Below are 23122 nucleotides of genomic sequence, written 5' to 3'. Positions count from 1 at the left end.
TTTACATAGTTATCGATCGAACTAATCATAATGGTATTATCGATATCAACTGCAATATCTGCAGTATGTCGGTATTGCAGATAAAGTTCGATAAACAAATTTGTAAATTAAAATCCATATTAATAAAAATCTAAAAAAAAAATATGCAAGAAAATTTTAGCATATATTTTGAAAAGAGGGAAGGAGGGGAGGGCCCAAAAACGGCTATGCCTAGGGCCTACGAACGGTATAATCCGGCTTTGCCTGTTATAGATTGTCTTTAGCAAACCACAAGTATGAGGTCATCTTTGTTCTTATTGCAACCTCCTCCTAGCCTTAGGCTAGTAGTCAGGCGAGGCTAGTTCATATTAATATGTTTTTATTTTGAACATTAATGTGTATTGTCTGATATGAATTAAATAGTTAAATATCTGTTTTCCATTTTTGAATAGGCGTACAGACTCTTGTTCACTGTTACCATTTTAATTCATGCAGGATTTTTTTAAAAATCTTTTCTCTATGTGAGAGAAGTAATCTAAATCCTGATCACTTTTGCCATTTTCTTTTCTTATAGTCTGCTAAATATATTTTACATTAACTTAAATCATGTGTAAATTTTCGTCTTTTACTCTTGCTGAAGTCATCAGACTCTTCTTTTACCATTTTAATGCATATAAAAGTTGTTTTTTTAAAAAAAAAATTTTCTTTGTGAGTGGAGTAGTCTAAATCCTGATCACTTTTACCATTGTAATATATTTTAATATTTTCTAATTATATTTTCCATAAACATAATTTGTGTGAATTTTATTTTTATTTTGTAGAAAGTAATTTACCTCATCTTTGATTTCACCACCTTCCTGTTTTCAGTTAACTCAATTAATATTTTGGTATTTTCTTCTTCTAATAAAGGTGTATGCTCTTTCTTGTTTTCTAATTTTATTTTCAGAAAATTTAAGTAATATTATTTTCTCTCTCTTTTAATTAGGGTGAGTGAAGTGATTCGACTCATGTTTGCGCTTGCCATTTTCCTGTCGTATGCTCTGCAATTATATGTGCCTTTGTCAATTATTTGGCCATTCTTGAAAAGAAAATTCCAAATTGAAGAGAGATTTTCTCCCAGGGAACAAAATATTTTTGAATATGCTCTTCGTACTCTACTAGTTTTCATTACCTGTAAGTATAAGTACCAAATCTTTTAAACAAAAAGAACTCATTTTTCTAAGTTTAAATAAATAATGTTAAATAACAGTTCAGCATCCTCCAGAAATAACAGAGACTTGTTGCTAAAAAACTATTTAAGTAAACAACTTCAATTATCATGTGAAACTTTTGTGATAACTAAAATTTAAAAAACGAAATCAAAATGAAATTTGAATCATTTTAATTGATTAGTTTTTTTCTCTCAAAATTTGCTCATTATAAGTAAAGAAGTATTGTTATTCAATTTGTTGTTTATAAGTATATTCAAAATTTTTAGATCTTGCACAAATATGACAAATCTAGAAACATGAGCTAATTTGTGTTAACTATGCTGAAATTTTCTTAAAAGGGAAGATGTTTAGCTTTTAATTTTTTATGCATATGTTTTATTATTTTAAAATTAATTATTTATAACTATTTATTGTGTTTTCTTGAAAATGCTTTTATATAAGTATTAGATTTGTGAAAATGCTCGAAGTTTTGGAGTTTAATTTAGTTTTTAATAACTCAGTGTTTCACAGCATTCACATACTCTTTACTGTTTTCTTACAATTGATATTTGATAATGTTTATTCAATATTGTATTGAAACTGATTGATATTGCAATATTTGCAGTTCTAATGGCTATCGCTATCCCTAATTTGGATTTGCTAATCTCATTGGTGGGTGCTTTGGCCAGTAGTTCATTAGCTCTCATTTTTCCACCAATCATTGAACTGGTAACTGTCTGGAATAATAATATGAGTGAGTATGATAATTGACTTGTTTCATGGATCATGTATAACATTTTAAAAAATAATTTCTTTGTTCTTCTTCACTCCCTGATAATTACAATTTTATTTTTGTCACATTGTATAAATAACCCTGTTTAAAGGTATTCAATGTCAAAATTTAATTCGTGAAGCAGGGTGCTTAGCGTTTTTAAAAAGTGGTTAATGGTGCTTATTTTCGTTTTTTAAAAGCCCTTAAAGGTGCTTTTTTTCATTTGGGTGTTTTTAAAAAGTGCTTAAAGTGCCCTTTTTCAAAATGAGATTTTACCATGTTGATTTCCACTACGAATTATGCAAAAAGACACAGTTCACATTGTTCTCTTCAACGTTTTCACAATTAATTCAACCCCACTCTATTTCAATATATTGTCAGTCTGTAGTGTATGAAAATGCCATTAGTTTTACGTGACTCAAAATTTCATGATTTTTGACAACTGTCAAAAGGTATTCTTTATTTTTTTTGACATGATAGTTACAACAAAATAAAACTATCAATTGTCAAAAACTTTCCTACTCTGCCTAATGATGATATTTTTTTAAAGTACTTAAAAATATTTTTTAAGTGCTTAAAAGGTGCTTATTTTTTGTTGAATAATTTGGCTATGCACCCTGGTGAAATGACCGAGTGTTAAAAATATAATCTATCGTGTACAAATTTATTAATTTTTTTTAAAAAAAAGAAAAGAAACTCTCAATTAACCAAAACCTAATTATCGAATTTTATTGTACTAATGTACAAAATAAGACATAAAAACTTACTTTCTGTGATTGAAAAAAAATTTTTTTTGTGTTGAATTGGAGTTCAGGTTTCTATAGGGTGTAACTACTATCTGGAAATAATTGTTCTAATAAGTCAAAAGTCCCTATTGTTATTTTCACTTTTCTGCATTTTGCTATGCCTTCTTGATGATTTGTATGAATCAAAAAGAAAAAAAATTTTAAAATTGTGAAATTCAATTCTTCACAAACACTTTCATACAAAATATGATTTTTATGTTTTTATTTTATTGATGGTGTGAAAAGCTTTTAATTATAAGGCAATATAATCTTTAAATTATTTTTTACTATGTTTCTAAATATCAACAAAATTGCCCAAATAGTGTCTGAGTAATGAATCTTAAAAACATTGGAATTTCTATTTTGAAAGAATTAGTCAGTGTATTTCTTAGGTAGTTTTCAATAATATGAACTGTTTAAAACTATGTAAATATTTGTGTACTTTCAACAATTTGTCAACCAATATTAAAGCAACTATTAAAAGTAATAGAAAAATTATTTTTGCTTGTAGTTATCTCTTGATAAATAAGTTTTGCAATTGTGTTCAATAATTTTTTGGACACCCTTGAACAGTTCTAAAGTTTCGCCAAATATACAGTAAGATAAATTAACTTTAACGAAATTAACTTTTTCAAAGTTCTTTCAGCTAAATTGTTGGCACCATATTGTGCAGATTCAAGCTACTTCGTAACATTTTGTGGTTGAAATTTCAAATACTGTATGAAAAAGGGTATTTTTATTCTGGGAAGGAATGTTTTGATGTCTGATTTCTTCATGTAAAACATCTTCTGCAGTAAACGATGTGCATTATCAAATTCCTTTGCATTATTTCAAATTATTGAAATGGCATATATTAGTTTGTCAAATTCTTATCATTCTCGCATTTTATTTCCCATTCTATACATTAACCAGTACAATCTTAGCTTTTAGTATCTAATAAAAAAGAATATATTATTTAGAAACAATGAACTCTTGATTATCCGCTAAAGTATGTGAATAATAATTATAATCTAAGAATATTACCAGAAGTGTACTAGCACATTTTTTCATTTGTATATTAGTTCTTTTTTAAAAATATTTTGTCATTGTGAAAAAGCTCTTTTTTTTACAAAAATATGTAACACAGTTTTCCAAAACTGCCATTTATAAGTATTTTTTAAATCCTCATTAAAATGAAATTTTATGAAAAAAAAATACTCACATCAGTTTACAATTAAAGAAGAAAGAAAAAACTATTAAAATCTGACACTTCTATTAAGGTAATAAAAACATCCAAACCTGTATAATTACTCAACTAAAACAAAATCTAAAGGTTTTTGTAATAATCTTCTTTCAATTTTTCTCTTTTTTTTTTTTTTTTTTTTTTTTTTTTTTTTTTTTTTTTTNCCCCCCTTTTTTTTTTTTTTTTTTTTTTTTTTTTTTTTCTTCACTTAAATATTAATTTGCTGTTTCTACTTAGTATATTTTTTACTTAATTTTTACAAGAACTCAAAAAATGCATTATGAAAATCTTGAGCAGAAAACATATCACAGCATTAAATCTGTCCCTTACAAAAGGTTTCTGAACAATGCATGGGGAAACATAATTTAACAAAGACGTAAATTATTAAAGAATCGAATCTTAAACAGACATAATGTTGTGAAAAAGAATCTCATACAGGCAAAATATCGTAGAGCAGAATCAAGACCAAATTGAATAATGAGAGGTTGATTCTGTCACCGCAAAAATATTAAGAACCTATGAACAAGCTATTAACAGCATAAGTAGCATCAATTTCAGCTTGCTATAATTTTTTTAGATTTCAGCTATATAATTAGTAAAAAGGTTAGATTGCAACAGCTGAAACTCCCTAAATCCAATTATAAGTTGCTGCATTATTTTATTATTTTATTTATTTATTATTTTTTTTTCAATACAGGTTTGTAATTGTAATCTATAGTTGCTAGGTGTTTTTTAGTAATTTGTTTATTAGAGCAGAATCATACTAGATTGAATAATGTGAGGTTGACTCTGTCATCACTAAAATATTATGAATCTATGAACAGTTACTAAGGGCAAATACAAATTTGTACTTGCTATAGTTTGATTCCAACTAGTTAATTAGTGTATAGGTTAGATTCCTATGTCTTTTTATTTATAAATTTTGATAAACATCTATATGTTGAAATATTTCTAATTGTAAATTATTGAATGCATATTTCTTATTCCAGGCAGGAAACAGCTGACTTTGATTATCATAAAAGATGCTGCCATCATAACATTTGGAATATTTGGATGTGTTATCGGTACATACACAGCAATTAGAGAAATCGTGGACAAAATTTTGGGGAACTCGTGATATCTCTTCAATGTTGAAAGACTGCTGTCATCCCTACATGTGACCGAGTTACACCAATTGGGTATTGATGGTGGTTTAACGAATGCTTATAGTTTTTAGTCTATTGTGACAAAGTATTGCTAATTCTGCATTACTTTTCATTTTAAACCGTGTAGAGTACATTTATGGATTTGCTAAATGTGTTAGACAGCAGTAAAAATCAATCGTTCATAGTAGCTGTTCAAAAGAAAATGTTATTTTTTATTTTCTATCTGATTTATGTGATACTGTTTGAAAAATTATTCTCAACATTTTAGACTATTGGTATTTGTTAGTAGAATATAATTACAGAGGCACCAAGCCTTATTTACATTCCTAATAAATAGCTATGCAATATACTTCTTTAAAATTAAGGCATATTATATATTTTATAATTAATTTAGTATTTGTGTTTTTATATTTAGGAAAAGAAATATGAATGGGAAGAACTGTTTCAAAAATTTAATTAGTATTCAAAAATTATTTAATTTAAAGTGGCCTGTCTTTCTGCAAAAGACATTGTTTTATGATTTTATTTAGTTATCAGCCCCATCTATTGATAAGCTTAGTAACTATTTTTGGAAATTGATTAGAACAAATCTAGTTACCTAAGCTGAAGGCTGCAAATCTTTCGTTCTTTTATTTTTCAAATTGTTGTTTTGAAATGCTTTGTAAATTTTAATGTTAAAAAAATCATAATTTTTTTAAAAATTTAGTTAGAGGGATATTTCTATTTTATGAATGAACTTTTAATATAAAAAAAAGAAGAGAAACACTTGACCTATGCTCTTAAAAATTGTTATTTATTTTATGCGTTTTAATTTTTTCATGTGACAGAATTGTTTAAAGTATTTTCAATTTTATTAATTTTCAAATTTGTTCAGCATGACTTTTAACTACTTAGTTTTAACTAGTTAGGTTTAACTAAATTAGGCTTAGTTGCTGGAGAACTTAAGTATTTCTGTATTCATTTTAATGTTGATTTTATAGTTTTTGAAAATATATTTTATAATTATTATTTTTTAAATAAATAGTAATCTATAAAGTATATTTTTATTTTCTAATTTCATTTGGGCAAAAAATGAATACAAATGAATAAGAGAAAGGAATGAAAATTTTTAAACATATACTAGCATTAAATTGTGTTATGTGATTTTTAAATTTTCTTTATCCATCTTTAAAATTTCAAGAAAGCTATTTGGGTGCAATACTTTTTTAAATATACCCTTACATACTTGTAAAAATTTTTTTTAAAGACTGCTGGCTATGAATAAATTATGAAACGTTGATAGCCAATTTTTTTTATCACAAATTAAAAATTATTAATGTGAGTTATTTTTATGTATAAAAATACCAATTTTAATTTTAAGACCCAGTATATAAAACTTAATAAATCTTAACCAGTTGGCGCATCTCAGCTAATTATCATCAATTTAAAGGGTATTTAATAAATATAATGATTGTATGCTAGTTTACTTTCTTAATGATGTTTATAAAAAGTCTGTATCAACAGTTTTGCGTTTACCTGTGATAATACAATATTAAAGAATGTGTATACCACATTATAACTATTCTTCTATATACTCTGTAAAGTTTCAAAGCTTAATTTTATTCATAATATTTCTCTTATTAAAAGTGTCAAATTTTAGGTAGTAAATTTTTGAAAATAATTTTGTTCTAGAAAATAAGAAAATAATTTGGATTGAGGTTTAATAAGGTAAACTTTTTTCTCTAAAAAATTGAATTAGTGAAATTTTATTTTTGATAATATTTTAGATTAGTAAATTGAAATAAAATAAGATAATTTCTTTTATACTTAAATGTCTTAGAAAATCAAATTGTTAGTGGAAAAAGAATTGTGCAACAACTTTATTGCTATAATATTGTACTAAATATGTTAGTTAAATTAAACACCAAACTTATCTCAAGTTTTAAGGTATCTCCAAAAATCTAAATTTTATGTGACGTGTCATAGGACTTTTAGAAATTTAGTGGTTTTAGTCTTTAATTCAAAAGAAGCTTATTGTTGCATTGCTCTGACTGCATTTATTTATTGTTTTAAATGTCAGTTACAGTACATTTTATAGAAAGAAAGCATGGAGTGCAGCTGTATCATTGGTTAAAATAGGTTTTTTTTTTAACAAAAAAAATCTCATATATTACAATGGGCTTAAATTTCTTTTTTTTTTTTTACCAAAATGCAAAATGAAGAAAAATATTATTTTGAATATATAATCTGACCATAAAAATAACTTTGCAGCATGTTCTGAAGTAAATTCTTCTATGAGACATGGTGCAAACATTTGTTATTGTATCACTATAACAAGTATAATAAATCCATAAAAATTTGATTAAAAAACTAAATATATGAATATTTTTTATTTAAATGTAAATTAAATCAAACAAATTTTATTAATTTTTGCTATTGAATTCATTAACAGAGGGTGAAGCTACCTGAGAAAAACTATAAAAATTACCACATACAGGAACAATAATAAGTCTGTAACTGTTTCATGTGAAATGGTGTGACATGTAACAGATTTATGACATGTCCCTTAGCTTTTTTCAGTCAATAGGACAGCCATCTGTTGACTAACTTAGTAACTAATTTTGAATTTGATTAGAATAAACATTCCAAAGTAGCAAACCATGCATTTCTCTTCCCTTTTTTTAAAAAATGATTATTATTAACAATAATGTAACCTTATGAAAATTTTGACCAATGGTAACTAGATAATCAGCCATACTCTTTATTTTGTATAATTGAAAATTTTAATTATTCTACTGTTATTGGTATCAGAATAGCTAAGCCAAACTGAAAACAGTATATACTCTCCCTTCACACATGTCAATTCAATTTTAAGAATTTTCATAAGATTTGTAAAAATTAGAAAATCATTGTAAAAATTAGCAAATAAAAATAAAGTGAAATTAAAATAGAATTTATGTTAAATTAAGAACTGAATTTCCTATCATATTCAATAAATAAAATTAATCAATATTACTTGATAATCTCCGAATCTATAAATGTCATATTTATTCCAAATGTAGCATCTGTCTAATAACTTTAGTTTGATGTCATTGCTTGCTGTGATGTGTAATCTTTCTCAATCCGTGTGATAATGTGTATCATATTTATGTTAAAACAAAAAATATTGCATTGATATATTATCTATATTAATGCAGTAAATAGTTTTACGATGTTACAAAAATTTTAATGTGATTATAATGTGAGAAATATATAAAAACAAAAATTGTAAAAACTTTCATTAATTACTGCTGAGCAGTTGCATAAGTTTTTAAGAAATATAGTTTTTGTATATATATGTGTATTTTTTGTGAAAATAATATTTGGTGCTGTTTTTTTATTGCATAATTGATGGCAGCTAAAAATAGCATGTGTATGATTGTATTAATTTTAATTTTGTTTCTTTTACTTTTCTGCTTATTTACCTATTAATATTGCAAATCAAAACTGCATAGTTTTTAATCAGTTTATTTATTATTAATTTTTATTCAATTAAATGTAATATCAATTAAATGTAATATCAATTCAATTAAAATACCAATTTGTATTTTTTTCTAATACATTTTTGATTATTAAAAGGATATTTTCCATGATTTTTTTTTTAAAAAATCTTTAATAAGTTATTTTATCATCGTTTCAAATTTTAACATTTTCATTTTGAATTAATGTGTTTTTTTGTAATAAAACTGGTATTTCATTATATTAATATGCATGAAATCATAACTTTTTAGTTTTATTAAATCCAACAAGTAATACTGTTTTTGTCATAATACTGTTATTCAACATTACTATGTAAGTACATTTCCAAACAATTACAATAGTTTATTGAATAAATGTTCAATCAATTTATGTGTTAAAACTGAAAATAATTTCATTATGTGGAAAGTTTTTTTTAACCAGTTCCATATTGTTTTTTTATTTTGCTAATGCAAAAATATCCCATGAATTAAATAACTGCCTATTTTATTTATTGTGTATATATATGTACATTGTCTGCTATTAACTTATGTTATGAAAGCCAGTGGAGGTTAATTTAATTTTGTTTTTTTAAATACTTTGCACAGTTGTATTCAAGCAACTGTGTATTTTGTGCTTCTGTGATTTTTTTTTAAAAGCTGTATGTAACCAAAATTATACATGTTGTGTATATTCTGTAAAGATAGCTTTCATTTGTAGTTAAATGTATATAAAGCATGCATTTTACAATATCTAAAAAAAAGAAAATAAAAAGTATAAATTTATTTTAATAACTTTCAATGATTTCAATAAACATTTCATTCTTCTCAAATTTCTGCCTTTGCATGATGGATAATTGTAATAACTCACTTTAAATCAACGTTCACTCTGTAAATTTTGTTTCTCTTATTTTTTATAAAAACGTAATAAGTATTTTAAATAAATTTCAACCAAACTATAAATAATAGAGTTTGTTTATTAAACCATATTTATAAAATATATAATAAACAAAACAATTACATTTTCACAAGTATTGTGATTTATATGAATTATACATATTTACATGGATGCATAAAATGTTTCATACAATCATGTCCATTGGCATACTTGTTAACAATACGATAAACTTTAAAATGTATTTTTTTTAAAAAAGCAATTTTTAATAATTCACAATATTGCCTTTTTTAAAATTTAAAATCATCACATACACAGGTTTGTTATGTAATCATATTTATTGTGTAATTTTAATAACCTTTATTTTTAAAAAGAAGTGAAAAAAAAGCTCTCTTTTTTTATCACTTATTAATATTTAATTGGAAAAAAATATATTCAAATCTTTCAAATTACTGGTAAGAAAGGTGGATTGAAATACATTAAAACCATTTGATTGCTTTTTGAAACTTGTAGGCATTTCTAATAATTACCTTTTAACTCCTCTCTGCTTTCTTCCAAATTTTTTAAGTGATAATTTGTTAGATTTATTTCAATATCATTTTTGTTCTTGCCTAAATTTTAATTTATGACCCCTTATTTATATATATTTCAGACTACATTTTTGACTAGAATTCTAAAAATATTTTACTTTAAATTATTATTTTTAGCACCTGGAACACCCTAGATAAATTGAGCAATTGTGGGCAGTTTTTTTTTTTTTTTGGTGGTCCAATTTTACCACTTGTTTTTGCTGTTTTTTTTAAAACTTTTAATGACTGTAATTTAATTTTAATTTTCAAGTCTTTTTCCAAAGAGAATGTGTTTTCTGAGAAAAACTTATACTCAGGTATGACAAGTAGCTAAAGAGAAAATGATATCTGAAAAAAAAAAACTTTTGCTAAGGTATAAAACGTTAACAAGTTACTGAACAGAATGCGTTTCCTGTGAAAAATTTCTTGTCAGGTATAAAAAGTTAACAAGTGGCTACGATAAAGTTTTTCCTGAGGAAAACTGTTGATTAGGTATAAAAAGTAGTCAAATTATTAAATAGAATATGTTTCCTGGCATGAACGTTTGATGACGTATAAAAAATTTCTCAAAGTGATTAAATTACTAAATCAAATGGGATTTTGAGAAAAACTTTTGTTCCGGTATAAAAAGTTACCAAATTGATTAAGTTGCTAAATCGTATGAGTTTCCTGAGAAAAACTATTAATCAGGTATAAAAAGTAATCAAATTATTAAATAGAATAAGATAAACTTTTAATCAGGTATAAACTTTTCTGAGATAATCTTTTGATTAGGTATAAAAAGTTACCCAAGTTGCTAAATCTAATGCGTTTCATGAGAAAAAAATATTAATCAGGTATAAAAAAGTAATCAAATTATTAAACAGAATATGTTTCCTGACATGAACTTTTGGTCAGGTATAAAAAATTATCCAAGTGATTACTTTACTAAATCGAATGTGTTTCCTGAGAAAAACTTTTGATCAGGTATAAAATAGTCTGTTTAAATCAACAATGTTAAAAGATTCTAATTTTTTAATTAACTCCAGAAAGATGTTTTCAGACTGCCGTACACTTGGCGAACAGGAACGCCATCATGGTCATTGCCAGTAAAATAAGGTAATGGGTACTTTGTAAATTCTTTCCTGCATTGCAGAGGTCACCATGGCAGAAGCACATGTAGACTGGTTTCCTGTCAATGACTGTGTCCGAACATCTTTCCTCACCATCTGCTGGGGGTCTCTGCACACACATGCGTTCTGTGGCTGTATCATAATCTAAAGCAGAAAATATAGCAGTTGGTAATAAACATAATTGTCCTAATTTTTTCGATTGAAACTTTTACTCATAAGTGTCAACTACAGAACTGATGAAAAATATCCCCAGAGGTCACATGATTACACTGGGGAACAAATTTTGTTGCATTTATACAAATAATTGATCATTTGGGTGTGGGAATTTCAAATCTGAAATTAGTTTTAAGCCTAAAGCTACAATTGTTTTTTAAAAACATATTTTTTGTCGTAATGTACAAGATTAAAACGCTATGTAACGCTTCTAGAGGATTTAGGGTACAGCATCATCAGGATTAAAGTTACATAAGAACCCATGCACAGAAATGTCACCATACGCCGCTAGGGGCACTTTCTTATTATGGAGTGCTGCATGTGCTTCTGAAAATGTCAAAATAGAAGAAGCTCCCCTAGCCGTGTAAGACTACATTTCCGAGCAGGGGTTCCTATGCGCAAGAATCGAAGCAAACTAAAAACAGACGGGTTAAGCCAGAGGTTGAAAGATGCGATTCGTATCTCAAAAAAGTTATTAATTATTCAGCAAAAACAAATTTACACATTTTTGTCTCGAAGACTATTTAAAATACGGTTACATAATTTAATCTAGTGCATAAGCCCCACGACCGGACCGGAAGCGCTACGTACGGAACTGATCTAATCGAGATACTAATCGCTTAGTCGTGTACCATAGATATTATTGAAAGTCATAGATGTACTACCTTCTTTTAGAAATGATTTCTTTTTCTTGAAAGAATTAAATCACCCAGCTCTTGTCAAAGACGCTGGATCGATTAGAGTCTGGAGAAATGGAGTGCACATGTCAACTCAATGGAAAATTTAGAAATATTAGAATTTCAGTGATAAAGTAGCAAACGTTTCTATTTTATATGACAATTTCAGAAAATTATGCATGCAATTCACGTGTGATGTTGTCAAAGCCGCACTCAAGGAGAGGGGTCACAATTGTCTCTGAGCCCGGGACTGCTGAGGATCCGACCATCTCACCAAAAATATAGTACTAATTAATTAGCCTCTTTTTTCTGTTGAGAAAATTGCAGAGAATTTTTTTTATATTTATATGAAAACTACAATTTTGTATAAAAGGTCTCAAATTCTACAAAAAATAAAAACAAGGCTTTTTGTGCTTGAGGAAGATGTTCCGCAAGAAATTTTGTCCTCCGGGCCAATAAAATCTTGTTCAGCCTTGGATGTGGTTATCTTCCTCCTCAGCACTGCAGTTTTCGTGGGCAGAGCTTAGACTGATATCAGTAGGGAGGGAAAAAAAATCGGATAGGACCTGGTCTTACCCCGAGAGCAGAGGTTATCGAAACGTAACAGAACAATGCAATTATTGACCCCAATCCTTATTGCTTAAGATATGAATAGTTAGAAAACGTATCTACAACAAGTTGAACAAAAAATAATTTTTGTAACTGTAACGACCAATAAATCAGGCTAGTTCAAAAATAAAGGAACGTAAAAAAAAGTTGACTTAGTAAAGCAAACTTATCTATGCAGGTGTCGCAAATTACTCAATAACCACATGCCGCATTCTGGTAGACTCTTTTTCTTGATTAGTTAAGTGTAATACAGAGTGTGTTCACTAGAAAACAACTAATTTTGCCATAATCGAGCTACCCGGTCTCACCCCACTACCACGTCTCTTTCTTTACGCTCTCATATTCACAAAATACGCTTTTTGACCAGTTTTACTCACGATGTGTCTAGCGCACTCAAAATTATGTTTCGTGTTTGTGATCATAAATTTATTTTATGATTTTTACTTGTTGTCATATCCCTCACCTGCGATGGCTCAGGGGATAGAGTAGCCGTCTGCCAATAAGGCGGCCCAGCTTCGAATCCTAGCAATGGTCGGTCGATTAGAATTACTGATGGCATAAAATATCCCCAGTGGTAAAAAAAAGATGTGCTAGAATTCCCTTTCCGTCACGCTAACCAATGGAGATTTCCATGGTTTTCTTCTCCATGTAATGCATATGCGGGTTAGTTCCATCAAAAAAGTACACGACAAAATCCAGGTTGACCCAATTCTCGATCGAAGAAATCTGTTGTCATCTGGGTTGGGTTCAAGGCTGCGCAGTAGAACATTGATTGTCGTAAATTCAAAAATGGTTCGACTATTCTACGCCAGTAATAAAATAAAGGGTGGTGATTACAAAATAGAGTAACTAAACTTGTATAGAGGTAACTAAACTTGTTTTGACATACCACTGTTTTCACCTTCAATGATTTTGGCACACCATCCTGATGCACAAGGGAGTGCTTCTACGCCTTTTACATCTTCTACCATGGTTGCATTGAGTTCAAAAGGATCTTTACAGTCTCCTAGATCTCCTCTTGATCTGCAATTATAACACCTTTTAAAACGACCTACAATGGAGAAAAAAAACATTAAAATCGTATAATATGCAATATTTATAACTTTTGAGAATTTGTAACAGTTGTTCGTGACTGTAGATTGTAGCCAGCGCCATCTATGCTAATTATTATGAAAATGGCGCAAAATAACACTATGAAGAAAGCCGTCATTTTGTGAAAATAAAAAGCGTTTTTGATCTAAATTTTTAAATACATTTAAGGGTTGCAATAATTGAGAATTATTCATTGATTTCAATAATTTTCTGGTAGATTGAAAAATCTCGCCAAATTAAAGACTTTAAAAAAGAATTAAATATTTTACAAATTTTTTTGAAGCTCTGTCACCGAAGAAAATAAAAAAACCTCAGTTTGAGTGCCTTACAATTGAAGCAAAGTGATTATTTTAAACTATATATATCATCTTGTCGTGAAGAATTATCTGGGCTTTAGAACGGACAAGTAGGCTGGGATAGCCTTGTTGGCAGGGGGCTGGACTCAGTTCGAATCCAATCGGCCGAAGACTCCCGTATAGTAAATGGTGACTGATGCACGTTAAATCTGTCTGGTCACAAAGTCCGCCATGTCCCCATAACAAATTATACCACTAGGGTAATGAAATGGAGATTGTTCTCTGGTTCAAGTCAAAATTACGATCTGTTCATGAATGACTGGATGTAGGAATGGGTCCGCTCTATAAACGGGTGTGACGTATGGCTCTGGTAGAAGTCGAATTCTTATCCCTAGATGGCGCCACTGAAAAACATGAACAATCGCACCCCTTGCCTTAATGGCCTACGACAATAGCAACAGAACGGACAACTAACTTAAATATTTTAAAAGTTATTAAACCTTTTTTAAAAATCGCTAATTTGACGACATTTTCCACCTAGATGAAAATGATCAAATTCACTACCTTATTCTCATATTTTGCAATTTTTCAAGAGCACAGATAATGAAGTATTGGAGTAAATATTAAAAAAATTAGACCTCTAACGCTTTTTATGTTCACAAAAGTGTGGCTTTTCTCCGCATTGACGTTTTGTGCCATTTCCAGAATAAGCATTGACAGCGCTGGCTTTGGATAGGTTAAACTAGTCTTTACAGTTAACTGTAACAAACTCACAGCAGTTTTGAAAATAGCATATTATTTGCGAAAAAGCATCATTTCATATCACGACGGAGCCTTCGAAACGCATATAATTCATTACGGCAACATATTATGAACTGGATTTTCATATTTTTCCTCAGCGGAAGAGCTACGAAAAAAAGCCCCTAGATAACTTAACATGGTACTTGGGGATAATCCCGTCGACCATTTTCGTAAAACACGATATCATCGGCAAAAGATAGCTTCTGCGCCACCTATTATCATTATTTTATTATTATTATTTTTTGATTAATTTAATGAGTTTCGAATGTTTAATTTGGAAATTGATTCTCATTATGATGGCGCCAAAGGATTTGCGAATTTTCACAAGCGATGACAGGTCGACGGGATAATCCCAAAGTACCCAACATTCATCTCATAGTTAAGCGAATTAAAGATGTTCCCATTTCGCTCATACTGTACCACACTCACAGCACCCAGTAAAATGAGCTGTCTGAAAGTAAAAAGCATGACCGTACACTTGTTACTTTTCGATATTTGCTGTAATTGTCGTCGAACAGTCGAATGTTTAGTTCCATTAGAATAAACATTGAAGATATTTTCAATATTGAAAAGCCCGGAGGGGAAACACGACTAAAAAATGCGGAGAACAAAGCAGAATTTGCACTTTCTGTCCATCTAAGATACGCAGAATGACGAAATACGTATGCAACTAATGCAGCAAGGCTATTGGTGGAGAGAACGCTTGCAACATCAGCCAAAAGTGCAACCGATAATTTTTACCATGTTTTTATTTTTTGATTGAAATCTTAAACTTTTTTTTAAAAATTACGTTATTTGTTTGAAATAAATACACAAAATATAAAATAAACTTCTTTTTAATATTAATCGAATGATTAGTTACAGATTAACGATTGGGTGCTTGCACTTCAAGAAGAGGAAGATCACGGATACCCAAACATGTGACCTATGACGTCATCACTAACTGATCGCTTATAAGCAAAATAGCGTATTAAAGTTGAGCTTAGTTTTTCCACAGAAATTAGATTGTTAATTAACGTAAAATTAATTAATCACAGTACGGTATCGCACATCGAATTCGATAAAATATAATTCTTTCTCGTCTACGTCTTTTACTTAGATTTATTTATTTTATTGTAACCGTGATATATCTTTGTATACCAGACAACTTCGATGCATAATTAGTTTGTTAATTTTCTTCGTGGCTGTTTTTGTATTAAGTATGAAATATATCGTGAAGGAGTTGAATCTTTGCAATACAATCTTTGTGAAAGAATATAGAATGTGTTCCATAAAAGAATTGATACTTAAAGGGCTTAGCTTACTCGAAATAGAATGGAAAGAACTACTGCTAACGTAGACAAATGCCATGTTTCAACAAACAATCAGGATCGAGATACCCACACAACGTCATTTGCAGGTGTCCCGTTAACACTGATTTAAGTTTAGATTCTAGGGTTATTAAGAGTATAAAACGTTGGGCATATGAAACTTCAATTCACGGGCGTCGTAGGCATCCCCTTTTTGATTGGAACAAAATTCAAATATAGTCACAATAGCTCTCTTTTACTTATAGAATATTATTTTATTAATAAAGTTCATAATAATGTTTAATGATAGTAGTTTGTAGTTCATGTTTGTAGTTCATATAGTTCATGTTAGCAGTTCATGTAGTTCATGTTAGTAGTTCATATAGTTCATGTTAGTTCATGTTATTTTATTAAGTATGTAGCATGTTATTATCTATCCTTTTTAATATAGCATAGTCAAAAACTGTTATTTATATCTTTTATAATCTATGTAACAAATATGTATTCTTGTAAATAAATATTTATGGGCATACGTAACATATTTATATATTTTTTAAACTTACGTAACAGTATTAATCTATTTAATTTTAATTATGTGCATACGTAACATAATAATGTTACGTACATTCGTAATAAAATTTATGAACGTAACGTAACTTAACGAGAAACTTATCATTATTTATATTATTAGCCTTTATTATTATCATTACCTTGTTATGAATTTAAACCGACAATTTTAATTAGGAGTAATAGGTAATTTGTGATAAATAGCGCCGGATCCCATAGGCGTATCCATTTTCGTAGTTTTTCTTTAGCTTCACATAAATATCATACAATTCCTTTACATATTCTGTCTATTCAATCATTCAGACTCACACGAAATACCAACTGTAACGATTTTTGTTCTTTTATTAAAAAAAATGGAGAAAAAAAATTGTCTGCCGAAATGTGAAAGGAAATCCAAAGAAAAGCGATTGGAAAACCTATGTGCAATCGAATTCCGTAACATATCACGCTATCTTCATAGAAGATGGACGTATCTGCCACTCTCTAAATAATTCAAGATGTTAAGTCACTTTCGATAATAAAAGGAGAAACAAAGGGATTTATTATTTAGCATCGAGATTTGACGATCAATGCTAGGATACGACCCAGTTACTAGAAATAAACATTACCTAGAAATCTGAATTGGATATAGAGCGATTAATAAATCCACTTAATTTTCCCTTTCATCGTCTGCCGTTTATTTGTTTATGCGGGCTGAGTTGTTTGACCTTCGAATAATGTCGATGTGGAAACTACTTTTGCTCATAAGGTTTCTCTTTTTCTAAATGCACTATATCGAACTTGATTTGAGATATGAAAAACAATAATAACGATATAATGAAAGTTACTTGAAATAAACAATATTATCGATAAATTTGATTTGATATAAAGTTTTAAATATATCACTAAGTTTTCATTTTATCGTCTGCCATTTATTTGCTTATGCAGGCTGAGTTGTATGACATTCGAATAATGTCGACGTGGAAACTACTTTTGCTCATAAATTTTTCTTTTTCTAAATGCACTTATATCGAACTTGTTTCGAGAAAAGAAAAATAATAATAACGATGGAATGAAAGTTACATGAAATAAACAATATTATCGATAAATTTGATTTGATATAAAGTGATAAATACATCATTAAATTTTCATTTTATCGCCTGCTGAGTATTTGAATTTCAGACCTTTATTTTACTTTCAGCGAATGAACTAAATTGCATTTGTTGGTCACAAAATAAAAGTCTAATGTAAATTATCTCAACAAAACAAATTTACTTTTACTGCGATTCGTATGTTACACCGAAATATCCAAAATACCATTAAAACCTATTATTTCTCCAAGATTAGTTTGAAATTTACATAAAGTGAGACGAGTAACTCATTTACATAAGTAAGACTACGTGACGACAAAAATAAATAAATAAAAATCCCAATACTCCTACTTAATCGAATTTCGATATCAGAATATTCTCTTGACGTCTCTCTGGAATTGTACAAATTATAATATTGTTTCATCAAATAGTTTTTGAGTTATGGCAGTAAAAAGCACGCCCGGCAAAAATTTTCTAAAAGAGCTGTGACGGAAGAGAAAACTTTATTTTTTAATATAGAGAGAAAATGTTCTGTTGCATAAATAACTAAACTCATAAATGAAATATGCAAATATTATATGTACATCAGATGGTAAAATAAATAATTATTTTTTCACACTGACAGTAATATGACAGTAGTATGACCTGCAATAATTTAATTTTGTTAAAAAAAAAAGTGAGAAATTTCAAACATTGTTTAATTCCAAAATATACACATGCTTTACCTATTAATTTTGAGACAAATTAATAATTTTGTTTTCTTGATTATAAACAGATTGTACAAAAAGTACAAATTTGTATTTATATCTTTACGCTTCTGATATTGCTATCTAAACAAGGGATACACTGCTTCTTGTGTATTTAATTAAATCGAATGAGACCATACATAAATCAACTATACCAATAGTCCAAAAGTGGTAAGAGTTTTTATATATAAAATGACTTTTTACACGTAAAATTATCTTTTGAGACGTTCTTATGTATTTGTTACCGTTAAAGTGTATAATTCTGTTATTTCATAGTATAACTAGGTTTTTCATGAAATAACTAGGCAAAGCAAGTAAAATATATAATAGATGAAAAATATCATATACTTTATCTAGTTATTCTTAGACTAGCTCTAAATAAAATTAAATTATTAAAAATTTCTGCACCGTATGAAGTGTATTTAAATAACGTCTGTGTTAAACTCCTATATTAAATACCAGTAAAAAATTTCTAAACAGTTAAATTTTAGATAAGTTATAGAAATTCGAAAAAAGCATTACATTTATGATTTTTTAATGAAATGAAGACCACCTCGACCCGCTAACGATAACAATTCATATCGATTACGATAATATTACGATCACTATTGAAATCTATAATTATCAAAATACGATAATATTAGGAACCTTACCGACGATATAATATATTTAAAGTGAACAATATATATTGACTTTTAATTACAATAGTTATACAATACGGTATTATTGTGAGTGTTAACTAATTTAACGAAAGTATTGATCAATGTAAAAGTAATATAAATGAGTTAAATTGGAAAATTATCACGATGTAATGTTACATATCGATGGAGTTTGACAATTTAACGGGATATTCAATTCTCGCCTATAGGTTACACAGACTATTGTTCATGCTGGCTACAGTTCATTAAAAAGTAGCCAACACATGGTCCATAGAACCGGCAATTACTCCACAAATTCATTAAATAATTTCAAATCAGTTTAAAATTATTATATTTAATTTTTATTTCTTATTTTGAAGGTCAGTGCCATCTTGAACATAAAAAATAGAAGCACTTGCAATGTCTGAAAGAAATAGAAAAAAGAATAAAACATTAAAAAAAAAACTCACCTTCTACACTTGTTAAATAAATTATTCCAAATATGACAGCTAAAGTTGTCGCAACCTTCATATTAACAGCCATCCTGCATTAACAAAATTTTGGAAAGAACACGAAGTACAAATGGAATTTTTCAAATCCAGTTCATCGTTTATCTCAAACATCAATTTTTTTTCACTGGAATCAACAATTTCTTTTTAGTGTCCCTGAAAAGAATTAACCGTTGAAAAATAACATTTAGCTGAGAGTATAGCTATTTCTTTACTTGATGACAATGAGAAGCGGCTACTGAAGTATGACTTTTTAGAATATTCGCCAAGGAGTTGGATTTTTTAGAACTAGGACAGCCACTTTCAAAAGAACCGGTTCCACACGTGGTTATTTTATTTGAGTGGGTGACCCATTTATGGTTAAATCATAATCTTTTGTTTCACTTTTATTTTGAATTTATTATTTTACTTTTATATTTTGATCGAAGAATGTTTTGAAATTTGAAACTGTATTTCAGACGATTTTGTTTTTCTTTGTGTTAGAATATCGTCTGAGAAAATGAGAAATAATTGTTTGGCTTGGAATCTAATTTTAATGCTAACTGATTTGTTTCAAAAATTAGAAATATGGCGTTTGAATAAATCCTAAGGAATGGTTTTACATATTTATTTATTTCAAGTTGGGAAAAAAATCTGTATATGCTAACTTCATTTTCAGAAACAGAATGTTGTCAGGTCCGGCCCGAGGATAAGGCAATCGCCTCCGTCGCCTTTAAACAGTTCTTTAACCTCATTTATTTGTGAGTAATGATTAAATAACTAAATTCTCTGTTCAATTTACGTTTGTAGACTGGCAGCAACGAAAGAAATTCAAGAAAACTCTTTCCAGGAAATAAAATTTTTAAAATGTAACTTTCTGAAATTTTTTTGCTAAGGAACAATTATTTCGATTTCTTTTAATTTTTCCTTTGTAGTCCAAAAAATATTAAACTTCAGAAATTTTAACATTTTTTATACCAAGTTATTCAATTTTTTTGTTAATATTCAATTCTATGAAAGTATATGAAAATTTAATCATAAATTTAGAAGTTATTAATTTTTCCCTTTGCGTACGGTGCGCATACTGTACATGCAATCTTTATGTGCTGTACCATTGTAGTAGAACCTTTATCATAAAACAATTTATTTTTACTTATTTTCTAATGCTACAAAATTAAAATTTGAAATAAATACAAATAGCTGCAATATAGACTTTAAAATAAACAAAAATAAATTTAAAATGTCCAAATATTTATAAAATTCAATAATTTTGAAATAAGGATGACGGCATTTGAATTTTTTTGGTAACTGTATTTGACGTTTTGAATTTCTTAAATTATCTTTTTTGAGGAGTAATTGCACGGAAAGGTAGACTACAAATAAAACGTTTCGTTTTCTAAACAATAGTATTCGTTATCATCATAGTTGGCCAGACATCCCAATGTGAGCCAATGTCTTCCTTTGAAGATTTCTCCATGGCGACTTCAAATTAAATAACAGTATTACTTATATAAATTGGTGCCCATGTATCGTAAAGCGGTTAAGATTTAGTGGATTATATTAAGAAAGGTTAAGTTCTTATGTCTCGTATACTTTTACAAAATTTAATTCAAATATTTGGTATCGTATTCTTATTTATTTGAAAGCAAAATATGTATTCTAAATGCTAAATTTTTATTATTTACAAAAGTTTTTTAAATGACAATTATTTCTTAAAACTTTACTGAAAATTTATATTTTAGTGAAATTTAATTTAACACATTTTGGTCTAGCAAAATTAGATTTTTTTTCAATGGAAAAATGCATAAACTAGGTTTTTTTTCTTCACAGAAATAATAGTTTTTTAGTAATAAATGATTTACCTGAAAATTATATTACCTGAAATTATTAACTCCCCCTATTTTTTTAAAATATATACAATAGTTAATGTTCAGCCGACCCAATTTTGAGTCTATGACTACCAATTTTCAACTCCACAGCCTTGTAATTTTGAACCCAATCCAGAAGACAAGGGAACTCCTGGATTAAAGGATTTATTGAGGAAAATTTTGTCTTTGTGGAGGACTTCTTGAGGGAACTAACCCGCATTTACGCTTAATGGAGAGAAAAACCACGAAAGCCTCCCTTGGGTAGCCTGTCGTTAAGAGTGCTCTAACCCATTATCCGTCTACCACTGAGGATATTTTACAATGGCACTATGGTCGGTGTGAGCCGGGTGCGGAATTCGTATTGCCAAGCCATCGATGAGATCGAACCCAGGTCACCTCGTTGGGAGGCGAGTGCTCTATCCCTATTAAAAAAAAATATCTATTAAAAAATAAAAATAAAGAGAAAACTTGGTATTTTTTGAACGATACAAATTTCTTTCTGCCATAAATACTGAACTCTTAGCAATAAGAAAAAAAACTACTTAGACTGATAATCTCAATCTCAATATTATTGAAATAAAACTACTTTGAAAAAAGGTAGGATGACAACATAAAATCGTTATAACTTCTTAACTATCAGTCTCAGACCTGAAATCAATGATAAAACTTAGATTTAAAACAATGCTTTACTTAACTTTATAAAGGATATTCAATTTTAGAATTAAATACCACTAAAAGGGACAAGCCTACAACTGAGGGTAGGAAACTTTTCAGATTTCATTTATTATAAAATAGCAAAATTCTCTTATAGAAGGAGCACTTTTTTGCCATAATTACTTTACTATATATACTTGCCCTGATTACTTGATTAAGAGTTCAACTTATGAGTTCAACTTATTAAACAAAATTAAAGATACCTACTCTGAAATAAATGTATCTTACCTCTAAGAACATACAATGTGTTTAAGGCAAAAGTAATTTCCTGAAGTAATTTCTGACTTTTCGTCTGTGTATCATAATTATTTTCTACTACACAAATATTTAAAAGAAACGCGCCGGATATGCTGTGCAGATTATGATACAAATGTTCAAAAGATGATCGTTTGCATGCAGTAATTAGTTCTCAACAATTTCCGTTACTTTATCGCAACTTTGCCGACTTGATTTTTTTTGTGTTCCGCCCCTGTTTATACGAGCAGATTCTTAGAAAAAAAAAACGCCCCAACATTGGTGAGTTATTTTTAATTTAAAATTTGGCATAATTCGAAGTGGCATAAATTATCCAGGTATTTTCTGTTCACACCAATGATAAAATTCGCTTAAATTGATTCATTCGAAATCTGATTCAGAGGAGCCAAATTTTCTTGTTGTTGTCTTTTTTAACTTATTAAAATCCTTTTTACACTAATTTAATTTTTGAATCAAAAGTTTTGTACTACATTATGTAAAATTTAAGCAAACTTTAGACACAAAACGTTTAACGTGTAGCTTTGAACGTTTTAAGCAAAAAAAAAGTTTTTTTTAGTGTTTCCGAATAGCGTGTGTGCAAATAAAGTGTACAGTGCGCAAAGTGAAAAATGGATAACCTTGATAACTGTTGATCTAGTGCCCATATCCACATACTAA

General features: G+C 28.5%; 2 protein-coding genes across 6 annotated transcripts in view; one reads left to right on the top strand and one right to left on the bottom strand.

Moving 5' to 3' along the window:
* LOC107455306 (proton-coupled amino acid transporter 1) overlaps positions 1–9361 on the top strand; it is a 110833-nt gene extending 101472 nt beyond the window's left edge. For all 5 annotated transcript variants that reach the window (XM_071182504.1, XM_071182505.1, XM_016072818.3 and 2 more), the window contains exons 9-11: positions 965–1152; positions 1795–1923; positions 4938–9361. In XM_071182504.1, the coding sequence (XP_071038605.1) occupies positions 965–1152; positions 1795–1923; positions 4938–5065 (445 nt within the window). In that variant the 3' untranslated portion in view covers positions 5066–9361. The remainder of the gene's footprint in view (positions 1–964; positions 1153–1794; positions 1924–4937) is intronic.
* A 162-nt stretch (positions 9362–9523) lies between these two features.
* On the bottom strand, positions 9524–22571 carry LOC107455339 (UPAR/Ly6 domain-containing protein rtv). Its single transcript, XM_016072868.3, has 4 exons — positions 22439–22571; positions 19611–19805; positions 13531–13692; positions 9524–11286 (listed from the first exon to the last, which is right to left on the bottom strand). The coding sequence occupies exons 2-4, from the start codon at positions 19681–19683 to the stop codon at positions 11069–11071; spliced, it is 453 nt and encodes a 150-aa protein (XP_015928354.1). The 5' UTR covers positions 19684–19805; positions 22439–22571; the 3' UTR covers positions 9524–11068.
* Between the last annotated feature and the right edge of the window lie 551 nt (positions 22572–23122).

This window comes from Parasteatoda tepidariorum, chromosome 6, assembly GCF_043381705.1.
Source record: "Parasteatoda tepidariorum isolate YZ-2023 chromosome 6, CAS_Ptep_4.0, whole genome shotgun sequence".
Lineage (NCBI taxonomy): Eukaryota > Metazoa > Arthropoda > Arachnida > Araneae > Theridiidae > Parasteatoda > Parasteatoda tepidariorum.
Note: the sequence above shows the minus strand (reverse complement) of the source record. Positions and strands in the feature narration are given on the sequence as shown.

What these genes read in the sequence shown, in the direction of transcription:
- LOC107455339 (XM_016072868.3), bottom strand. Translation starts at nt 19,683, where the DNA reads ATGGCTGTTAATATGAAGGTTGCGACAACTTTAGCTGTCATATTTGGA. An exon ending in TTATTTAACAAGTGTAGAAG is followed by an intron (nt 13,693 to 19,610) that starts GTGAGTTTTTTT and finishes TCTCCATTGTAG; the next exon opens with GTCGTTTTAAAAGGTGTTAT. An exon ending in CATTGAAGGTGAAAACAGTG is followed by an intron (nt 11,287 to 13,530) that starts GTATGTCAAAAC and finishes TTTCTGCTTTAG; the next exon opens with ATTATGATACAGCCACAGAA.